Genomic DNA, 23,938 nt, shown 5'->3' on the forward strand with positions numbered 1-23,938 from the left:
TTTTTATCCCTCTTCTCATTATTCTGCTAATATTTCTGCATATCCCTTTTCTTGTGAAAGCTTCAATACGACATTCTTTCGCTTTTAGCTTTCCTTTGCTCCATCCAGTGGCTCTTCAAGTTGCTTAACATTCTCGCTTTTACTAGGGACGCGAGCCACACTAAGGTAATATTTATCCCTTCAAGGCTTATAGTGCATGTCTTTGTAATACTCATATCTGGCTGCACTATTTTAGAGTGTACCATTTGGGTGTCTCACAAGGAGATCTACTAGCACACTTGCAATATCCTTCAGAAATATCAACTAGCACAAACAATCCATTCACCATTTTGGTTTACTCTAACCCCAGCCAAGTCCTGATGTCTCGTCCTTTTCTTAAACTACACATGTTAGCCCCCATAGGGCATAACTGAGATGGGTACGACCAATTGTACATACTTCTGTTACTGTTGAGGGTAACTCTTAATGCTTATATTTTCTGCCGGAACTGTAATACTAATAATCTTCATTAATTGAGCACCTCGTACCTTTCTTCACCTTGCTTCTTTTACTTTTTGAAAGCACTGTTTTTTACCATAAAGGTGGATAGATATTCTTGCCTTAAGGTTCCTTATCAAGAGGCTTACACCTTTCAGTACGCACATGATCTACTGAAGACCTCACAGTTACTCATCATAAGCATGATGCAAAGTCGAGTTCCTCTGACTCAACTCGTCCATAGTCATGTCTTTTACCAACCGTCTTTGTATATGTAGGTATCGTCTTATTACGAATAAAATATAATTTAGGGGATTGAATTCTTAGAAGTGAGCTCTACCACACGATCTAGAGTAAGAAGAAAGAGTGACAATCCTAAATGCCATGTAGTCTCCTGCTTATAAGTGTGGTTCACAACACACCCAGAAACAAGACTCTACTAGACACGGCTTGTATACATCCCTAGGACAGAACTGCTCTGATACTATTTGTCATGACCCAAACCGATGGCCGCGATGGGCACCTGGTAGTTTACTCAACCGAGTACCAACATAACGTATCTTTCTTATTACATCATCATATACACCTGACATACGGGCCTAATAGGCCAACATAATCCTTTATAAACTCAAAACATAGGCCGACAAGGCCATACAATCTTTCATATACAAGATATATGTCTACAAGCCTCTAAGAGTACATGAATGTCATAAAGATCGGGGCAGAATCCCGCCATACCAAATAATACACGTCTAAATCATACTAACCAAACACGCAACTCCGAAGCAAATGGAGCGCACCAACATCTTCCGCTGAGCTGATAGCCTACTTGGAGGGCTCTTGACCCGTCTATCTGGACCTGCGGGCATGAAACGTAGCGTCCCCAGGCAAAAAGGGATGTCAGTACGAATGATGTACTGAGTATGTAAGGCACATAAATAAATACATAAGAGACATGGAAGACATATAGAGTGCATGACTCAACCTGTAAGTCTGAATAACTTTGTAAATCATAAATTACTTTTAGCGTCATGCATATGTGTATGAATGTCAAGTTGTGCACAGGTACATGTTTCATAACATCATCAGCCTCTGAGGGTATCCCATCATATCATATCGGCCACTGAGGGCAAAATCATCATCGTATACCAACTGATCAGGTGGTGGTGCGTATCTAATGCCATAACCTATCCCATGTCCCATATACATATATATACATACATATATACGCGTATATAACGCCATTTAAATCATATTTCAGCCACTATGGGCAATATCATCATCATATATCAACTGATCAGGTGGTAGTGCGTATATAACGCCATAACCTTTCCCATATCCAATATACATATATATACATACATATATATGCGTATATAATGCCATCCAAGTCATATTTCAGCCGTTGTGGGCAACATCATCATCATATACCGGCTGATCAAGTGGTGGTGCGTATACGCCGTAACCTTTTTCCCATATCCCATACACATATATTTACATATATAAGTGTATATAATGTCATCTGGTCATGGGTCAATGCACATGAATGCAATGCATGAAATTACGTTAATAAAATCTTTCGGAATTTCATAAGACCATTTTGTCTTTGAGAAATATCATAAAGTAAACCTTTTTTCAACTTTCACATTTTTCTGAGACCCATGAACAAATGATAAAATATTATGACACATGGAAATTCAAGAACATAGATATCTTTAATACCTCTATGAATAGAGTCATTTCTTGAATTTGTGCATTTGCACATTTTGTTCGTATTATATGGATCATACCAAGAGAAAGAAAGGATAGCCTTAACATACTTGGAGTAAGGAAAACTCTGTATAATATTCTTCATAAAGATTGCACCGTACTCCCCTAGAATTGTAAAATCCCATTGTTATTATAATATGGAGTCTCGTACGAATTTCCAAATTCCCTCACCTTCGTCCTTGGCTTTGCCTTTGTATAACTCCCCTTTCTAGTCTCACTTATTCATAGTTCTATGAGAAGTATGCCACTAATTGCAATGAAATTATGAATCATTCTTCTTCGGATAGCCGAGACATTTTACACAAGAAATGAATGAAAATTATCAAGAAGATGATGAGAACATACTTTACCTCATTCGGTTCCTCAATAGGTAAAAAGATGATGTATCTTTTTACCATAGTCAATCAAATATTAAATATATATTGTCTAATTCATATACTGCTAAGAGTTGTTGGTCGTGTCCCAACTTGAAGATAACAGAAATATGTATAACGTGATAAAATCACAATTAATTACCCAATATCAAGAAGATGATGAGAACCAAAGGCAAACAAATGACAAAGTCCAACTATGGAGATCTCTTGGTGTTGGATATTCTGTTGCAAGAAATGACTAAGGATATTCCATGTGTTATCCTAATTTAATGGCCTAAGTCAAAAGTCACTATTAACTTCCTCCAATTGCTGCCACGTGGGGGTGGGAGAGTTTTTTAATCTTATCCCCTAACTTATTAATTAATTAGGTAATGATATGTTACCTGATAATTAACCAATTACCCACGTAATTAAAAATTATCTCAAATTACTTAAAATTCTATATATGTTTAAAAATACTTCATATATACTTTATATATTACACTACCGTGGTCATATGGTACCTTTCATGGTACTAGTTCATTATTATCGGGTATTATTACTCGACCCGTATTTTCCAAATTGACCACTTTTAACGAAACTCGTTTTCTTTAATCTGCGTACCTTCTTATTCTTCATAACACTTATTTATTGCTTGCCATAAATAGCATAAGTATGTTAACGTCAAGATGATCTCATCCCCGAGTCTTACATCGGTTAACTGAAAACGAAATTTTAACGTACAATACTTCAGGGTGCAACATCATCGTAATGTAGTACTGCGGGACGTGACACCTCACTTTCGGGCTCTCATTAATTTATTTATGGCGTACTTTCATGTACGAAAATATGGGGTGTAATATCTACCTCCATCTATATTGCATAAGGCTATCATTCTGCCTTCCGAGGTTAAGCTCTATCTCCATCTGCATTCGCATCTTGCATAAGGCTATCATTCTGCCTTCCGAGGCTAAGCTCTGCCTCCAACTTTCTTCGAAACTAAGCATTATTTATATCGTTTTTCCTACGGGCTAAGCTCTGCCCTTCAATTCGCAAGACTAAGCTCTGTCTTATCCGCATCATACTACTGCATCTTTCATGGGCTGAAATATCGCTAACTCATCTGAAGGCATCATCATTCAGAGGCACCATCTTTATAGCCCGAGAACACCATGTCATGGCCTGAGGATCTCTTTCAATCTTTTGCATATCATTATTCAAAGGCGTCATGGTTCGGAGGCACCATTCTCATAGCCCGAGAACATCATTTCATGGCCTGTTAATCCTTTATCATACGCTTCATGGCCCAGGACGTCATCCTCACCGTCCAAAGACAACATTCATGGTCCGACGGGAATCCACATCATGTTTAAATTTATGCACAATACACGATTGTATTGTTTCTAATTGCAGGTAAACCGACAAGCAACTGTCATCCTGGCAAGAGCAATCCTGCTCCCGTTCCCGCAACCATATCAAACCTGACCATTCCTGTAGACTGTTCGCTCACCCGGCCCTAGATATTGCGTCCGTTCTTGAAAAGTCTTTATCGATATACTCCGCCGATGCATCCTGAACTACATACAGCCCGATTTCTATAAAACCAAGGATATGTAGGCAACTTAAAAGCCTGGGTGCGGCCTAACCTCTTCAAACCGTTTTGCTCGGTCAAAATTGGCCATCATTTCTTTACCCGAAAACTCCTTCATCCTTCCCGGGTAAAGAGATGCATCTGTTGATACCCAATTTTTTTCTATATATTTTTAAATATGCAAAATACCTTCAAAATAGTATATAATATTAAAAATACCTTCAAAATAGCATATATATGCATATATAAGCATGTCCAAAGGTTTTATTATTTTTCCACAATTTTTAAAGGTTTTGATTGATTTATTTCCCCTTTTTATCAATAAAATCCCAATAATTATTTTCAAAATTATTATTTTTGATGATTCATTTATTGGATTTTTATATTTATGCCAAGGTATGGCTAAGGTAATTTTTACAATTTTATTTAGTATTTTTAAAGCTAAATTGCATATAATTGTAATATTAGCCTTTTTGAGGTTTAATTAGGTTTTATATTTATAAAATGGGTTCCTATATTTTTAAATTATTAACTATATGTTATAAATCATTTTAGCTTTTTAAATTAAATTTCAGAAGCCATTTACTATTTATTAAAATTTAAAAAGGGGAAAATTGGCTATTTAAATAACAACCCATTTGTATTTCAATTTTAACCTAAATCGAATCCCCAATTCCCCAGCCCAATTTTAATTTAAACCCGACCCTTAACCAATTAAATCCTACCTAAACCCGGATCCCCACCTACCCCTTTTAATCTAGGTCGTTGATCATTCAGATCAATGGCCACCGTTCCACCTTACCATTTTAACCCCAAACGACCCCCTTACCCTAAATCATTTCCACCAACCCGCCGCCCTTGAATCCCCTTCCTCTCCAATTCTATCTGCAACCTCACCTAAACCCTAGCTGCCGCCACCAAATCTACCCTAATCCCTTTCAATCCCCCAATCAATCCATGGATTCACATGGCTGTTTGAGATGTATACCAGTCTCCTACGTCTTCTGGTGGCTCGTTTGTGTGATTTCATGGACAGATCTCGAAGAGATCTGGTCCAGTCCTTGCTCAACCTTTATCTCTGGTCTTTTTCCGGCCATCCATGGCCGTTCGAGTCAGATTCTTCACTTTTCCGACTAGATCGGTAACTTTTCAAAGTCTTTCTCATTTTTCTGGGTTCTCTGAAACCCTAACCTTTAAGATCTTTCGATTTTCTTTCAGATCTATCTTAGATATGTATATGTTATGAACCTTTTAAGTGTTTTCCTCAAAGGCTTTCCGATTTTTCAAAGCGACTCTTCGTCTTCAACAACTAAGGTTTTCTCAACCTCTTTTAAAAGGATCTCTTCTACGATTTTTAGTATTGTCTTATGATTTTACCATGTTTAAACGATTTGTTCATGCTTTTCTTCTACCTGGTTCATCGTGTTAAAACCCTAAGTATTTTTTGTTTTATCCGAGTTCTGAAGATGCTTTGTTTATTTGTGTGTATACTTGTTTCGATTAAGTTCTTTGTGTTTGAATCCTTTTCCTTGTTTGACTTATCTGATTCTAAGTTCTTACCATTCTTTTAAACTCGACTATTGTTAAAACCCTAATTTCTTAAAAGGTTTGTCTCACTTGTCACTGTGAGTTCTATACTTATTTCTGACTCTCTTTACTTATTAGACTGATTTCTTCACTTGGATTCTACGTGTGAGTCATGACTGCTTGACCTTGTTGATTACCATGCTTTGAATAGTCCCTAGCATATTCATGTCACTCCTGTATGTTTATGTTCATTTAATTTGCTCCTTTTTGTCAATATGTTTGACTCTGCATGTCTAATACGCCTGTTCATTCCTTTTTATTTATATGTTCATGACCACGTCTTGATTTATCTTGATTTCCTCAAGTTACGATTAATTGCAAAAGTTTTTTTATAAACCCTTAATTTCACTCGTTTTGTTTAAATTGATTGATTCCCTTCCTTTGTTGTGATGTTTTACCCCTGCTGAATTCTTTGCCAAAATTAAGTATATTTTGTACTTTGACTCAAATATTTACTTTATACTTTTATTATCCCTTATATGGTCAGAAATCAATCTTCCTCGAATTGATTTTCTTTCCTTAGTTATCTCTGTCAGTATCCGTTCGAGCAGTAATTCCTTGATTAAAGGGAATATTTGCATTAATGGGATTCTTATTGTGATTATTTTTATATTTGTGTTAAAACTTTACTGGTTACCTTATTTTTCTACTCGTTTTCAAAGCTATAAATACCCTACCCTTTTCTTTAAACACACGAACAATTGAGTTCAGAACACACACTTACACACTCAAAAACTCTCTCTTTCTCTACTACTACTACTTGTGCTACTATTTTGTCTAGCCGGCTGAAAGCCAAGGCTAGACTGTGGAATCCTATTTGCCTTATCTTTCTGTACTTTGTTTTCTCAACTGATATGTTCTAGTTTAATTTTAAAGCTTCAACAACAACATGCTCCTTTAATTGTTTCAACTTCTTTCATTTTGGTCTATTTCTGCTTGTGGTTCTGTTAAGTTACATTACCAGCATGTTATAATGTTCCCCCTTCCTATTAGATTAATGCACTCCCCTATGTGTGTTTCAAAGCATGCCCTGTCAATCACTTATTGTGTACTTGTCATCCCAAGTCCCTATCCCTTCAATGTGCTTATGTTCTTTCTGACTAGCCTGTGATCATGTCAGTATTAGTTATTGTTGTGCATGTCCTACTAGTCCTAAAACCCTTGATGGGGTTATGTGTTTACAGTCAAATGTCTATGTGTCCCAAGTCCCTTGACCTCTTTTGTGACTACTAATTCTGTGTGTGATCCCACCTTGGGAGTTTTGAGTTTTATTTGCTAATAAGACTGATTTCAATCACCTCTGTTACTGATTACTTTCCAAAATGGACTATCAATCCAGCTTTTTAAACAAATCCCTTTCAACGTGTGTTCTGCACTTTCACTATGCTCTTAGAATCTAGGTTCTGCCCCTCTTGTGTAAGCTTTGCTTTGGGACCCTTGAGCTCCCTCTGAACCTGGACACATAAGCGCTGCTCTTCCACACTGCACTTACTCTGTTTGGTTATGCAAATTTGGGTGTGAGCACTGTCCGGGATCCCTTGAGGTCCTTAGGGAACTCTGACACACCCAGATATGAGAAGGCTTTGGAACAACATTGACATTTGAGGTGGTTTATTCTATAACTCAGAGAGGAAGTCAGAATCAGGCTTCCTGTAGTTGTAACTTCTTATTTTTACATTTTTCTTATGTAATTCAATCACACGGTCTGTAATAATTATAAACAAGTATGGGGTTGGTTAGTAAAAAGGGATGAGAAATATGCATGCTATAGTTGTTAAAGAGTAGAAAACATGTTATTAAGTTTACATTTCCAAATCGTGCAATAGAAACCATGTCTAGGAATTCATACAAATGCATTAGAAATCATGTTCTTAGGATTCATGTTTCTTGCTTCAACATCTCATTCATTAATCCATGATTTATCTCTATCGCTTAGAAATCCTGCTCCTGGGGCAATAATAACATTGCTATAAAAGTTGTATTCACAAAGTTATATTCTGATAATTCGGCAACTCATGCATACATTTAGAAATCAAGTCTTAGGGACTCTGTTTCTTTAACAACCCTGCCATTCGCATATGTATATTAGATATCCTGTCTAGGATCCTGTTTACATTTCGTCCAAATGCCTAGTTAACTACTGATTCATGAAAAAAGTAGTAAAGTAATAATTTTCGCACTGCGTTTTTCTGAATAAAATTGGCAACAACTTCTGCGATTAGAACAACATGTTTAGGTAATAATCATCTGCAACTGTCTTAATAACTTGGAATAACTACTGCATATGGTTTTATACCTAGGAAAGCCTTAGGTAATAACCTGACTAAAAACAAAACTGCCTTTGTTTAATTATCAACTGCTACAACCAGCAGGCCTGATTCAGACTTCTTATCTGAGTCATATAATAAATTTGGTTCTGCTTCAATAACTTAAACACCCTACTTTGATATTTTTTAATTCAAACCTTAACTGTGTATAAGTAATGCTGTTTGTGTGCATTATTTGTAGAGGTATAACTGAGCCTTCTATCTGCTTACATGTTTCCCCCTAATTGCAGTCTTATATTTTTTATATGTTGCTTTAGCATTTTTACCTTTAAAACTGAGGTCTGCCTAGAACCTCCTTCTTTTTGAAATAGGAGTCCTAAAATTCCTCCGGGACTAATAGGAAGGGACAGGTAGCAGCATGCAATAAGAGTCGAGACCAATCATCACTCTAATTACCTTTACGGGGTGGGAAAAGGTAGATATGGATATGATGACCGGTGCATTAATACCATGTGTAGCCCCTCTTTTGAGGAGTGTCATACCGGATATTGCATTGACGTGATCCACATTATAAACAAACCTAGGACCCCCTCCCTTTTACATTCTCAAGTATGTTAAAATTGTAACTCTTTTCAAAATCTCGCCTCTTTTTAGTTGTTTTCTTATATATGTGTATTAAAACTTATAACCTCTACTATTTGAGCCAATACTTGCCTATTTGTACAAATTCACAAAAAACTGTCTGGCCGGGAACCGCACTAGTGGATCCTGAGGGGTGCCTAAAACCTTCCCCTTAGGATAATTTCAAGCCCTTACCCTGACTCTGGTTATCAAACATAGTTGTAGATGAACCTTATAGATGTCCTAATGCATCTTAAATCATTAGGTGGTGACTCTTCAACCCATTCCCAAAAGGAATGAGTTGTCCCATACTGAATGTCATAAACCCGATTTTCCAATGTGAAGAGGGAAAAAGGGGCGCGACAACGGCGGGGAGCTCAGAGAAGAGGGGGGATTCTAGAGAAGGAGAGCAACCACAACGGAGAAAATAAGAGGAATCTCTTGTTTATCGACAACTACTTCTCTTCCCCTTCTTTGCTCCCTTGTTCATGATGCATCTTTGATCTGGATGTAAGCTCATCTCTCATGTTTGATGTACGATTGCCACATAATAAATCTTATACAGTCCTACTCTTCTTTATTTCGTACTTTATATGTTTGGATTTGAAATTAATTATGTTTGGTTAAAATTACCTTCTTTATTATCAATAATTAGTTTGACAAAAGAGTTTTAAACTTTTTGCCCAAACACAAATAAGAAAGATGAATAAGTTTAAAGGATGAAAAATGTATCTAGCACATTAGTATTCAAGCCCTTTTTCATGTACTTGATCGGGATATGGAATTTTTTTTCCCTCAAACATTAGCAAAGTAAAATAATCCGTCATCAGTTTTTCTCGTCTTATACCATTTCTAAGAAATTACCAATATAACTCAACAATTATCAAAATTAAAGCAGTAAAAAAGATACCAATTCACTAAATACTCCATATCAAACAACATCAGCAAACATATATTGATGGATCAGATTTTGGGTATTTTATTTTTCGGATATGGAGATTAGCTTCCCTTAACCGTATTAGACCCTTTCATAAATGAAATGACACTTTTTAAAAATATTACTAGTGTCTTTTTTTAATTTTTAATTTTTAAGTAGGATATTAGTTATTAAGGCCATTTTGGTGATATTGAGGGTGATATTTTATGTCCTCCTTTTCAATTGTTTTAACTTCTAATTTTTTATTCTATTTTATTTCATTTATCAATTTTAGTTTTGGTTTGATGACTCTTGTTAGCCAATAGTGTTAAGTAAAGTATGATAGAGGAAGTAACCAAAAAGAAAAAAGAAAAATAGTGTGCAAGACCAAGACCAAGGGCAAAGGAAACTTATTCTAGACTCTTCTATTTTCCCCCAATATCAACTCCCACCAACAAATCCTGACCGTTCAATTCCCTACCCCCAAATAAAACCACAGATCTCTTTCACAAAGCAAACCCTCTCTTGCTCTCTCTTCTCCATACCCAATTACGCCCACAACACTCTTCTTCTCGCCGCGCTTTTCATCGGTACGTATCGATCAAATTCGCACTTGTATTTCTATGTTAATGTGTTAATTTGATTTTAGGTTTTGATAGGTATCAAATTTTTGTGTTAATTTGTTTGTTTTTTTTAGTTTAATTTTGAGTAGTAAAGCGAATCGAAGATGTTTGGGAGGGCAACGAAGAAGAGCGACAATACAAAGTACTATGAGATCTTAGGTGTTCCTAAGACCGCTTCACCTGAAGATCTCAAAAAAGCTTACCGTAAAGCTGCTATTAAGAATCATCCTGATAAGGGAGGTGATCCTGAAAAGGTAACTGTTACTTTTTACTGTTTTTTACCGGAGCTGATCTAACAAATAAGCTGAGTAACTCAAATTTATCGAAAATATACAGAGTAAAGATCTTTTTACACTATCGATGAATGCTTGTTAAGGAATTTACATGTAATTACCTAATACGTGACTTGATTGTGCAAATAGTTTTTTAGCTCAGTGCAAATACATGTGTGTGTGTGTGTGTGTGGGTGGGGAGGCGTGGTGTTTCAATGCTGACTTTGCCTCAGTTTCTCCCTCGGATAATTCAATATTTGTACAAATTTATTGAATTTCCTAAGACATATATAGGGTTCTATCCTACCCATATCCTAAAGCCTACCTGTCAATTTAAATACTGGAAGTGCCTTGGTTTCTTACTCTTATAATCTATTATCTAGTGTTTATGGGGTTTATCTTCATAAACTATCTTATTCAACAATCACTGTTGTTTGTATATCTCTTTATAAAGATGGGTATTTTGGAATCTTTTTTGTTTACTTTATTTATGTACCTCATAGCTCTATCAGTAGGTCTTCTTTGAGCTAAGAAAAGTGATTTTCTGGTGGTAAAATTGGAAGGAGAAGTTAATTCTATGATTTCTACCATTGACTAAATTAAGCTGATGAACTAGTTTGGGATTTGTTAGCTAGATGAAACCTTATCTTCCATTGCACATGGTGGCTTGATAGTTGCTGTACATTAAGATGACTAGGAAAGGGTGGATATTTTGGATCTGATTTTGTTGCTTACCAGAAGTAGGAGTCATTGACTTGTTGGTGTTAAGCTTCTTTGTTGTGTAATAATTGAACCCTCAACTTCCTCATTGTTAGGAAGAACTCTGATGTTAAAGATACTTTTTAATGGCAATCACACAGATATTATGTGATGTTTTGAGTAAACACCTTCAGGTGTTTCAAAACAGAGTTAATTTTTTATCTCCCCTTTTAATATGCACTCTTAGTGTCATATCATTTTCTGATTATGATTGTATTGATTATGTTTTAATAGTGGAGTCATAATGGTGTCACCTGCTTTTGAGTATAGTCGATGAATTAGCTGCAATTTTTTGTTTATTTCAGTTTAAAGAGCTTGCACAAGCTTATGAGGTTTTGAGTGATCCCGAGAAGCGTGAGATATATGACCAGTACGGTGAAGATGCTCTCAAGGAAGGAATGGGTGGTGGAGGTGGTGGCCACGACCCATTTGACATTTTCTCGTCTTTCTTTGGTGGCAGCCCGTTTGGTGGTGGTATGGGTATGTTTCTATGGCAGTTTGTTTGTAGTTGAATTTGGTGATTCCTTTTCATGATGCCTTCATTCTCTGGTATCCTTTATTTGATGCCCAGGTGGTGGAAGCAGCAGAGGAAGAAGACAGAAAAGAGGAGAGGATGTTGTCCACCCTCTCAAAGTTTCTCTGGATGATCTGTACAATGGGACGTCAAAGAAGCTGTCACTATCTCGCAATGTATTGTGCCCCAAGTGCAAGGGGTGCGTTTACAATGTTATTAGTTATGTTTAGGCATCATTTATCCACTTTTTATCTTTTATGTTTGTATGAGACTCTGTTGAGGTTGGTGTTAAATTTTTATTACCAGGAAAGGATCTAAGTCAGGTGTTTCAATGAAATGTTCTGGCTGTCAAGGGTCCGGGATGAAAGTCACTATCAGACACCTTGGCCCATCCATGATCCAGCAGATGCAACACGCTTGCAACGAGTGTAAGGGTAGTGGTGAGACAATCAGTGATAAAGATAGGTGTGGACAGTGTAAAGGTGAGAAGGTTGTGCAGGAGAAGAAGGTGTTGGAAGTTGTTGTTGAGAAGGGTATGCAGAATGGACAGAAGATTACGTTCCCGGGCGAGGCTGATGAAGCGGTAAGACATGCAGTTCAGCTTTTGAAGTACTTTACGTCATAATGACCAATTGTATATGAACATATAATGAAAGGCCACTGATTCTCACATGTTTGTGTTTATATTATTTTTTTGCAGCCTGATACTATCACTGGGGACATAGTTTTTATCTTGCAACAGAAGGAACATCCCAAGTTCAAGCGAAAGGGAGATGATCTTTTTGTAGAGCACACTTTGAGTTTGACTGAGGCCCTATGTGGTTTCCAGTTCATCTTGACTCACTTGGACAATAGACAGCTACTCATTAAGTCCCAACCTGGAGAAGTTGTCAAGCCTGGTAGGTCCACAGTACTTTAGTTGCTTATATATACTGAGCACACTGTGTATGTCTATCTCCTGCTGTTTGTCAAAATGGGGTGTGTTCTTATTTGATGAAGGGAGTATCTTCTATGGCCAATGGTTCTCTGTATGCATGATATGAGAATCTCTTTCATACGTATCAATCATGAATTTTGTTTTTGGCTCTACAGATCAATTTAAGGCCATAAATGATGAAGGAATGCCAATGTACCAAAGGCCGTTTATGAGAGGAAAACTGTACATTCACTTTACTGTAGATTTCCCAGAGACATTATCCCTCGAGCAGTGCAAGAACCTTGAAGCGGTGCTGCCACCAAAACCCAAAACGCAAATGACTGACATGGAATTGGATGAGTGTGAGGAGACCACTTTGCATGATGTTAACATTGAAGAGGAGATGCGTAGGAAGCAGCAACAAGCCCAAGAGGCATACAACGAAGACGAAGACATGCATGGTGGCGCCCAGAGAGTTCAATGTGCACAACAGTAATTTGACACTGTTTTGGAAACCAAAGCTGCATCAAGGAATTAACAGCATGAGCCTATCTTTGGTTTTTAAGTATTTGTATGACAAGATAATGACATTGCCAGGAATATTGCTTCTACAGTAAGATATAGTTTACTAGCTTATGATTTGGAATTTTACGTTTGCTAATTGATACTGTCAAGCAAAATTTAATTCTACAATTGGTGGGTGCGGCAGATTTCGACAATTTCCTTTGCTCCGCATTTTGAAGCTCAGCGATCCTTATATAGTAGGTGCATTTGTTCCTAAAACAAATGACTGCAAGAATAGTATCTTGGACATGTTATTCCAAACTCTTATAAAATAAAGACTTTAAAGTAAAGAAATCAAAGACAAATAGAGAGATTTATTATTCAAATTCATGTACATAATAAACTGAAATTTCCCTGCTGTGTAAGCTGTTACTGCAAGTAGCTGTGTAAGCTGCTATTATACTAGATTATGGATAATCTTTTACTGAGAGTAATGTTTATCCATAACGGAGTACTGAAAGGATAAGCTCATTGTACCCCGGTATGGATAATCTTCTATCGGGGGTAATATTTATCCATAACGAAGTATCTAAAGGATAAGCTTCTTATACCCGATATGGATAATCTTCTACCGGTGGTAATATTTATCCATAACCGGGTATCAAAGTGATAAGCTTCTTCAAGAGGCTTATTTTTAATGGAATACTAAATAGATAAACATATTTACGGCGGAGTCCCATATGGATAAGCTTCTTGAAGAAGCTTATTTACAACAGAGTACTAAATGAACATCCATAATATAATATATTTATAACACTCCCCCTTGGATGTTCATTAAAAGATAATGTGCCTCGTTAAAACCTTACTAGGAAAAATCACGTGGGAAAAAATCCCAGTGAAGGAAAAAGAGTACACATATTTAGTAACACACATTGCTAGGTGTCTCATTAAAAACCTTATAAGGAAAACCCCATGGGGAAAAACCTTAGTAAAGAAAAACGAGTGCATCGCGTATTTTACTCCCCCTGATGAAAACTTTGTTTCAAATATTCGAGTCTTCGCATTCCAATCTTGTATACCATCTTCTCAAAAGTTGAATTTGTAGAGAATATTATCCACCACTATTTCAGATCGATTTAAATTAATCTCATCAAATCAAGAAGTTGTTGCAAGTCATTTCATTGAGTTGCTTGCAACCTACCTGCATCAGCTGCTTGTAGATAAACTTCAATGAGTATTAAATGGATAATCTTCTTCAGGAAGATTATATACAGCAGAGTAATAAATGAACATCCACAATAATATTTTCGTAACACTTCCTCTTGGATGTTCATTGTTATGTGCATCGTTAAAATCTTACTAGGAAAAACCCCGTGGAAAAAAATCCTAGTCAAGAAAAAAGAGTACACTAATAATATACATTGCAAGCTATCTCATTAAAAATCTGAGCAAGGGAAAAAGAGTACAGTGCAGAGACTTGGGTATATCAGGACCAATGAGTTCATCATCCTCTTCTGGAGGTAAGAACGGATCTTTAATCTGTGTAGGAGAAGAACTATATCTTGCTAGTAAATTAACAGAAAATGTTATGTCAGGTCTTGTAGCATTAACAAGATACATTAGTGCATCAATTGCACTGAGATAGGTACTTCGGGACCAAGGAGTTCCTCATCCTCTTCTAGAGGTCGGAACATATCTTTATCCACTTCAAGTAATTGAACAATCATTGGTGTACTCAATGGGTGCACTTTGTCCATATAAAAGCGTTTTAAGACCCTTTTTGTATAGGGAGATTGATGGATAAAGATCATGTCCGCTAAATGTACAATTTGCAGACCAAGACAAAGTTTTGTCTTTTCAAGATCTTTCATCTCAGATTCTTTGTTAGGATATTCAATTTCCTTTTGGAGCTCTTCTGGAGTTCCAACAAGATTTATGCCATCAACATAAACAGCAAGTATATCAAATTCTGAATATATGGACAAATAACATCATATATGTAACTTTCTTTTAGCAAATATTCACTGAGGCGATAATACCACATACGCCCAGATTGCTTTAAACCGTACAAAGATCTTTATAATTTGATCGAGTACATTTTCTGTGACTTTGAATTATATGCTTCAAGCATTTTAAATCCTTCAGGGATCTTCATATATACTTAATCAAATGAGTCATATAGGTTATGCCTTGCATTTAAATGGCATGACACCTCCATGTGCCTGGACTACAGGTCCGATCCTCACAATCTTTTACAATATTGTGCACTATATTGTACCAAATATATCGTCGACGATCATTTTGTATCGGTTCCTAAGCGACATAACTTGTTGAGATCTCATCACTTTCTTTATTTTCATGCACCTGAACTTCTTCTGGAGTTTTATTTCCTCCTCATTATGATTATTTTGATCATTAGCTCCTATCATTTTTCAAGGATTGTTACCTTTGGAACCGATTAGTCTACCACGCTTCATGCGTACAGTAAACTCTATCCTTCAGGGACTTTAATTTTAATAGGAGCATTTGCAGCTGAAATATGATATTTAATTTTGGACCAGCAAATGCTTCTGGTATTTTACTTGAATTATCTTCTAAGTGGGGATCATATTAATGATAATTCGATTCATATAGCATAATTTTCAGTTGTTTATTCCATCCCCCAAATGTTAGAAAAATTAACATATATCCCCAATCTTCTTTGAAAAATATCTTTGTGCATTGTGGTAGAGAAATTAATCATATGCCACACATCAAAAGATAGTAAAAATATTTGGTTTCTGATCCTAAACCAATTGTGAGGGGAGGACTTATCATATATTGTTGGTCACATGCATACAAGTGTTGCTACATGCAATTTAGAAAATCTTAGACCAACACATGAAGCTTTGTTCTCATAAGCAATGATTTAGCCATTAATAGGAGGTATTCAATGCTAAACCAGCTTGGATATAAACTAGCATTATCAAGATGAACTGTCTTGGTTTCATAATCTGAAAGTTATGCTCTTAGTTGAGAAAAGCAATTTCAAATGGCAAGATGTAGGTTGACAATGAACACACATGTAACCATCTTATATATGCATCTATAAGTGGTTCACATGATAGGTGAATGTGCCATATTCACCTTTATATATTCCATAATTCAGGGGTCTTAGTCCCAACTTTAGCCGGTATAACCAATTTATTATGAGAACAAGCAGCACAAGAGAATTATTGAAGAATCTTCTGGTTCTTCAGTATATGCTTATCAGAATTCTCAAATAGCTCATTTAAAAATGGCAAATAAAAACTTCAAATTTATCATGGCATGTGCTATCTCTTAGTAAATTTCTAGTTTACTATGGCATAAACTTTTGCGTTAGTAAACTTCTGATTTACTATGATACATGATGTAGTATAAATTGAAGATATAAGGCGGGTATCTTCTCATATACATATTATTTTACCTCTTATGATTGTGGAAATGTGAAGATATTCAATCTTCCAATTATTTGTAGTCTCAATATAATAGTCAGTTGTATTATTAAACTTTGGGTTTACTACAACATATGTTTTGACCACAATCATATAATATGAATAACAAATTTGCATATAAGCTCTTCAATTTATTTTCCACAATCAAATATTATTCAGACACTACTTGTATCATGTGTCTTTTAGAGAAATAGTTAGCTCTTCAGGAGCTTTTGATAAATTTTGTACTACCAAATAGTGCTCAGATACTTTTGGAGTCATGAGAGAAAATCATAATCAAATTGACAATATAAAGACAATTCTAAATTTATAAATATAAGAAATTAAGAATTTCAGTATATTTACTACCAACTTTGTGACAAATATCTGCTTCAGGGAGAAACGCCATTAACATCTGAATAATTTATATCAAAGCGGTAACCACATAGTCATTACATCCTTCAGGGAAAGATATATGAGTTGTTATTTCGGGGAATTCGATAACTAACCATAACATATTAATGTGGTTGTAGTAGAAAGCATTCTACAAGAATACTTTTGCCTTGGAATGATATTTAATAAAAAAATTCAAGATATTTTACGTACAACGGGTACGTGCAACAATGATCTTTATGCCACAACAACAAGATTTATATCCTTTGTTATTCTACCTCTTCAGGAGGTGAGTTGTGATATTTCTTCATTCACTCCAGAGAATGAAAATGTGCTTCAAAAATAACTTTGAATAGCTTATTATTTTGTTTAAGCACAGAAAGACACAGTTTCCTAATATTTTCCTGCTTCAGGAGAAAATTTCAATTGTGTTACTTCTTCAAGGGCAAATTTAAAATACGAAATATTGAGTATATATTCCCTCAATCATATTACCTCTTCTGGAGGTGAATTGTAATATATTCACACCAAAAGCGCATTTATATTTACGAGCTTTATTAATATTGTCACATTCACTTCAGGAATGGATTAATATTTATTAAAAGTTCTTATCCTTCAGGGAACGGAACATAATTATTTGAGCGTGCATTAATCACGCCAAATTGTGTGACGGCTTAGAACCTTTTTTAAGATATTGCTACTTCAGGAGCAAATCGAGGCATGCAAGTAATATAGAGAAATTTATTTCTAACTTATCTTCAATTGTAACCATAGAAAGCCTAAATTATCACTTCTGGTGGTTATAGGCATATACCACTTCTAGTGGTTAACAAAATCTAGTTACAATTAGATATAAAACACATAACCACTTCTGGTGATTATATATTTCTTGCAAACTCTGCTTGAGTTTAGGTGGATTTAACAATGTTATCCACTTTATAATCCTTTATTATGATAATTAGGATGAAGGAAATAAATATCAAAATAGGTATTGTATACGTAGCATATAACCAAACAAGCGATGATAAAGATATTAAACCAAATATAAGCAAAAGGCTCAAATTACTTCACACAAATTTGGCCACTCCAGACGTAAGTGATATCCACATCTCTACCGCCACGAAGAAAAGCTCACCACCTCATATAATGTCTTATGATGCTCGAAATGAACAAGATCTACCACGGATGTAAGTGCATCGCCATACATTGGAGATGAACTCTGAAATAGAAATTAAATTTGAAGTAAGTGCTCAAAATGGCAGAGTCTCGTGCTGATAACGTGTTATAAAATAAAGACTTTAAAGTAAAGAAATCAAAGACAAATAGAGAGAGAGAGAGAGAGAGAGAGAGAGAGAGAGAGAGAGAGATCTATTATTCAACTTCAAATTCACGTACATAATGAACTGAAATCTCCTCTATTTATAAAAGAAAGGAAGCTGATGTGTAAGCTGCTACTGCAAGCTGCTGTGTAAGCTGCTACTATACCAGATATGGATAATCTTCTACTGAGAGTAATGTTTATCCATAATGGAGTACTGAAAGGATAAATTCATTGTATCAGGTATAGATAATCTTCTACTTGGGGTAACATTTATCCATAACGGAGTACTGAAAAGATAAGCTCATTGTACCCGGTATGGATAATCTTCTACCGGAGATAATGTTTATCCATTACCGGGTACCGAAGTGATAAGCTTCTTCAGGAGGCTTATTTCCAATAGAGTACTAAATAGATAAACATATTTACGGCGGAGTCCCATATGGGTAAGCTTCTTCAGAAAACTTATTTACAATGGAGTACTAAATGAACATCCATAATATAATATATTTATAACACAAACCAAATAATTAGCTTATGAGACCATATTTTGTACCATTATCAACCAAATCATATACATTTTTCACATAATAATCTTTGCCAGACCACCTACTATTAACCTCTCAACACACAACTCCAACATAATTCATGCTGTCCAAAACCTCCGTCTTACTCTTTGACGAACTATTGATTATTTCTTTGATAAAATTTTCTTCCTTACTCTACACATGTAGAATACAACACCAGGTTTAACAATATGATTCCGAGTTTTTTTCTGTCTATTTTATCCTATCCCGTGTTATCATTTTATGTGTCTGTGGAGCATCACTTGTAAGAAATCAGACTCCCAGATTTTTTCGTTTTTGGGGGCCAGAAATCTCCAAATCCTTTTAGCGTCTGCAGCTGCTGTTGGCTTTGAATTTCTCGTGGAGTCAAACAGTGGGTGGATGTATGTTGATGTATGAGAATGCATTATATTCAGTTTGAACTATATGTATATAATTTGAAAGCTCCTTAAAGAATACATATTTTTACTAAATTTTAATCCATTTATCACAAAAAAAGTAACGGCCGGATGCATTGTACAATATACCATACTGACTTAAAATCTTAAATCACTTTGATCTTAGCAGCTGCCGGCTTTCTTTTATTTCTGTATTCTCGTTCTCTGCAATTTCCTTTGTTCTTCTTTTCTTTAATATTCCTCCTTACAAGGAGAGGAGGAGTTATCTTTCATATGGATTATGACACATCTTGAAAACAACTATCCAAACAAATAGAAAGCTCCAAAGAATTTGGTTATAAATCCAAGAAACCTTTGGCTAATATAACAAACAAAAAGTCATAGTTGTATAACTTTGTAAGCAATATAAAAGCAATGCGAAAAAAATAAAGCAATATAAAAGGAGACTTAATTAATTGATGACTTTGGGAAGATTCATCTTGATTAGTTGTAAAAATACAAGGTAACAAAGTAAACATGGACCAAAACCAAACATCATCAACGGTTATCATAGACGACCAATCTCAAACACCATCAACAACTACTATAGACCAAAACCAAACACCAGCACCAGCAGCGTCACCTGTGGTTGGTTTGTCAATGTCATTAGTGGTATCTCTAGTGATGAGAGTTCTCACATTTATTTTGTTGTTGATATCATTGATTGTCATTGCCTCTGCCAGTTTTGATACATTTGATATCTATGGTTTTCCAGTCACAATTAAGTCCAATGACTTCTATGCTTATCGGTAAATTACCTTTCCCCTAACAACTACTTCATTATTTGTACTACTTTATTAGCATTTGAATTTAACTTCTCTATATTGACAGCGTAAAGAATATTTAAGAGGTTGTTTAGCTCAAAATGTAGTTATGTGGGATTATAATGCATGCAATGATAATCTATGAGGTGACTAATATTGAATTAAATGTTATACAATTAATAATGTTGGGTTTGTTATGAACAATATATCATAAATGCTAGGTAAGAATTACCTACTTTAGTGGCATTTTGTCCTTAAATATTTTAAGTCACTATAGATAAGACACGTATTTATAATTCATATTTTAACTCCGCATAAAATAATACACAACATAATTTCATACGGCCACCCAAATTGCACAAGTTATATAGAGAGTTTTTTCATTCACTCCGACCCAGTGACCCCCAAGTATAATTTAACTTGTTCTAATAGGTTGATATTGCTTTATTTTTCAGGTTATTAATTACTAATTTTTCTTATTAATGAGTAATCACTTGTAATTATTTTTTAGATGACTTGATAATGTAAAACTCTTTTATAATATAAGTTAAACTCTCAAGGATCCAAGATTTTGGATTCGTGAATGCTTAACTGTTTTGATATATATATGGTGAAAAAAGAGACCTAAATGGGGTAAAAAAAAAAAGAAAGGGGGGGGGGGGTGTGGAGGAATTGCTTGTTATGAGTGAGATTCCAACTCCCATCCCTCACTTCATATTAAAGCCTTCAATACCGTTCCTTAACCAAAGCACCCATTAGATCTTTTGTTTCTCGAGTGCTTCTTGCCCTATTATATTAGTTTTCTTAATTTTTTTATATAATTACAATATAGTCCGAAACCGAGTTGAGATCCCGATTTTTTACATGTAAATCCTCCCCTGGCGAATTATTCCTACCTGAAGTTGGAACACTACAGGTGGTCGACCAAATAGTCGTTCATTAGCCTTACTAGTCAAATGCATTACAAGTAAAATGGAGATTTAACATTTCTAATGGAAGAATGACTATATAAATATGCTTTTAATTACTAATTTTGTTTTTGCTAAATTGTCTTGGGATGCAGTTATATGATATCTGCAGATGTGATTGGAATGGCCTACACCCTGCTATTAGCTGTGTTAACAATCTCCCATTTTATCAAATCTGGAAGTTCCATTGGCAGTGGCCTTGCCTATTTTGAATTCTATGGCGATAAGGTAAAGTCAATCAACTGAGATTCTTCAAAAATGAAAATTGAAAAAGTAATCCAATCAGTCGCCAAAAGAATAACACCATTCGAAATAATTGAGGAATATTTTTTTTCCACATCCAACCTTTCTAAATTTATTAGGTAAGGCTAGAGACTTAGGAGTAAATTTCACGAATGGTTATTCAACTTTCTGTTTATTGCACCAAACTCATAAAACTAATTTTCGGAATAAAAAAGTTAGTATTAAATATGTGTACATGCCACAGAAAATGGAGAAAAAAATGCAGAAAATATTTTAAACTTGATCCCAAGAACATATATAGGTTGTCACTTCTAACAACTTACCTTAATTACCTAATACCGGTTGGCACCTCTTAAAATAAAAAATAATATATTTTCTCATCTAGTTTTTTTTTAATAAAAATAAACTCTTAGTGTGCTACATGTTGAAAGACATAAAGTATTAGGTTGGATCAAAAAATATTTTTATTTTATTTCTTTAAAATGATGTAACGTGAATATGATGCAAAGTGAGTTGTTGACATGACTATACTTGCATAACAATTTTATACATGTGGCAGCCTACTTGCTTTTTCGGTACCGATTTAGCATTTTCCGACTATTATATATATATATATATATATATATATATATATACTAGTCCTTGGGCACGCGCGTTACGCGTCTATCCCATATAATTAGTAAACAATTATATCATCTTGTACATGGATAATAAAACACTTTGAATCATGATTGTATTTATAAGAAAAAGATTGCGCTTAGAAATCATTTCTAATAACAATCTAAATATTTAAGCTAAGAAAAATAAAAGGAGAATATAAAATTTACTCAAAAAAATTATTATACGCTGAAGTTAAAGAGACTTTGTAAAGTGAAAAATTTAGATACAAGGACCTTACTAAATTCTTTGATAATCCCAAGTCAAATTTAATGTTACAAAACTAACTTTTGTTAATCCCTACGGTCCACAATAAGGGATCAATTTGTTTTTGGCACATCCATTAAGAAAATATTAAATTTTATACAAAAATACCTAGTATAACTAAACTACCCTTAATTAAATATTTAATGTGAGGAGTAAGAAAACTTTTTAGGAATATGTACATAAGGATAATTTTGTAAAAATAAATTGAATTTTTTCTTGATTATATAAATAGACACTTATTTTGAACCAAAATAAAACAGCAAATTGGTCACTTATTATGGACCGGAGGGAGTATTAAATTTGAAGGTATTATTAAAATAACTTTTAAGGGCATAAAAGTCCAATATAGTATAGGGTTATTTTGGTTTTTCATATTCAACTTTTGAATATATATATATATATATATATAGTACTGTAAGATTAAAAGTTGGATGACTATCCATAAAATTTTTTATGGATTAACTGACAAATAGAGCACGCTGCAGGTTATTTCATTTCTATTGGGTACTGGAGCTGCTGCTGGATTAGGACTCGGTGTGGAATTTAACAAATTTTTGGACAGTGGCGAAGATATACAAAATTTTATCAACATGGCAAATGCTGCTGCTAGCATGCTTCTACTTGGATCTGTTTGCTCTACTATTTCCTCTTTCATTTCTTCCCTCAATCTTCCAAACAGATCAAAAGCTTGAAGATCTACTACTAATCTTGAAGATTTTGAAGACACATATTTCAAAAAAAATTATTATATTGCAATTCACAGTATGTTTTTGTTTTTCGAAATTTTGGTTCTTGTTTTGCTTGTTTAAAAGCAATTAATAAGATATGAATAAATTGCATGCGTGCCTGAGATGGCGTATGCAGGATTTTTTTGTAAGCGGTGTCACTTTTTTTATAGGTAAAAAAAAAGTGAAAAAATATAGATAACTACAATAACATTGTATTTAAAAAGAATACAATTCAAAACATTAGTACAACTCTCTACAGTGAGTTTTTATTTATTGGAATGTGTCTATAATAGCCTCAGAAATGTGTTTTTCCAGAATGGTTTGATTTGGATGCTAGATCGAGTGGTTTTGTTGCTCCTTAAAGTGGTTCAAGCCTCACTAATACATAATTATATGTTAATAAGTAAAGTCTCCAAAATGATAAAAACAGCACTGGGATTCAAACTCACGATCTCAAGTAAGAGATTTGTAGCGCTTAACCTGCAGATCATTGGGCCTTTTTGGTAGAAGTGGTGTCACTTGTTTTTCTTTATACGGCTAATTTGGTTTTGCTTATATCTATAAGGATATATTTAATATAAAAAATTCGACAAAACGGTCTCCTTTGACAGCGCTTTCTATAAGGTGGCTCCACCCCAGGGCATATTCAGAGACAAGGTCGGAATTTAAAGTTTATGGGTTCTGAATTTGCAATCGAATCCATAGCTCGTTAGTTATTGGGATCACAATTAAATATTTATACATATTTAATAAATTTTCTAAAAACAAATACAATATCTAAGCAAAAAGCATTGCATTCGTCCGAATCCGTAGGTAACACTCACCCTCCCTCTGTCCCTGGGCATGCATGTCTATAAATGACAGTGTGTAGAACTTTTTTATACTATCATTGTAATTTTATTTACTATAGCAAGTAATTTACTTTAATTTTTCATGTTATGAAATTAGAGTTATTATTTGTTGTTATAGGTA

The 23,938-nt window shown here is 34.7% G+C and overlaps 2 protein-coding genes and 1 long non-coding RNA gene across 3 annotated transcripts; 2 read left to right on the top strand and 1 right to left on the bottom strand.

Moving 5' to 3' along the window:
- Positions 1 to 1,069: 1,069 nt before the first annotated feature.
- On the bottom strand, positions 1,070 to 2,777 carry LOC142166577 (uncharacterized). The gene is made up of 2 exons (XR_012696987.1): positions 2,598 to 2,777; positions 1,070 to 1,336 (listed from the first exon to the last, which is right to left on the bottom strand). It is a non-coding gene; the product is annotated as an uncharacterized LOC142166577 (long non-coding RNA).
- A 7,257-nt stretch (positions 2,778 to 10,034) lies between these two features.
- LOC107829640 (dnaJ protein homolog) lies at positions 10,035 to 13,327 on the top strand. Its single transcript, XM_075225579.1, has 7 exons — positions 10,035 to 10,172; positions 10,280 to 10,459; positions 11,542 to 11,716; positions 11,808 to 11,949; positions 12,057 to 12,333; positions 12,451 to 12,649; positions 12,843 to 13,327. The coding sequence occupies exons 2-7, from the start codon at positions 10,310 to 10,312 to the stop codon at positions 13,160 to 13,162; spliced, it is 1,263 nt and encodes a 420-aa protein (XP_075081680.1). The 5' UTR covers positions 10,035 to 10,172; positions 10,280 to 10,309; the 3' UTR covers positions 13,163 to 13,327.
- Positions 13,328 to 19,744: 6,417 nt separating this feature from the next.
- Positions 19,745 to 23,252, top strand: LOC107793421 (CASP-like protein PIMP1). The gene is made up of 3 exons (XM_016615765.2): positions 19,745 to 20,088; positions 21,167 to 21,299; positions 22,724 to 23,252. The coding sequence occupies exons 1-3, from the start codon at positions 19,817 to 19,819 to the stop codon at positions 22,928 to 22,930; spliced, it is 612 nt and encodes a 203-aa protein (XP_016471251.1). The 5' UTR covers positions 19,745 to 19,816; the 3' UTR covers positions 22,931 to 23,252.
- The last annotated feature ends 686 nt before the right edge of the window (positions 23,253 to 23,938 follow it).

Source organism: Nicotiana tabacum, chromosome 11 (assembly GCF_000715075.1).
Source record: "Nicotiana tabacum cultivar K326 chromosome 11, ASM71507v2, whole genome shotgun sequence".
NCBI lineage: Eukaryota > Viridiplantae > Streptophyta > Magnoliopsida > Solanales > Solanaceae > Nicotiana > Nicotiana tabacum.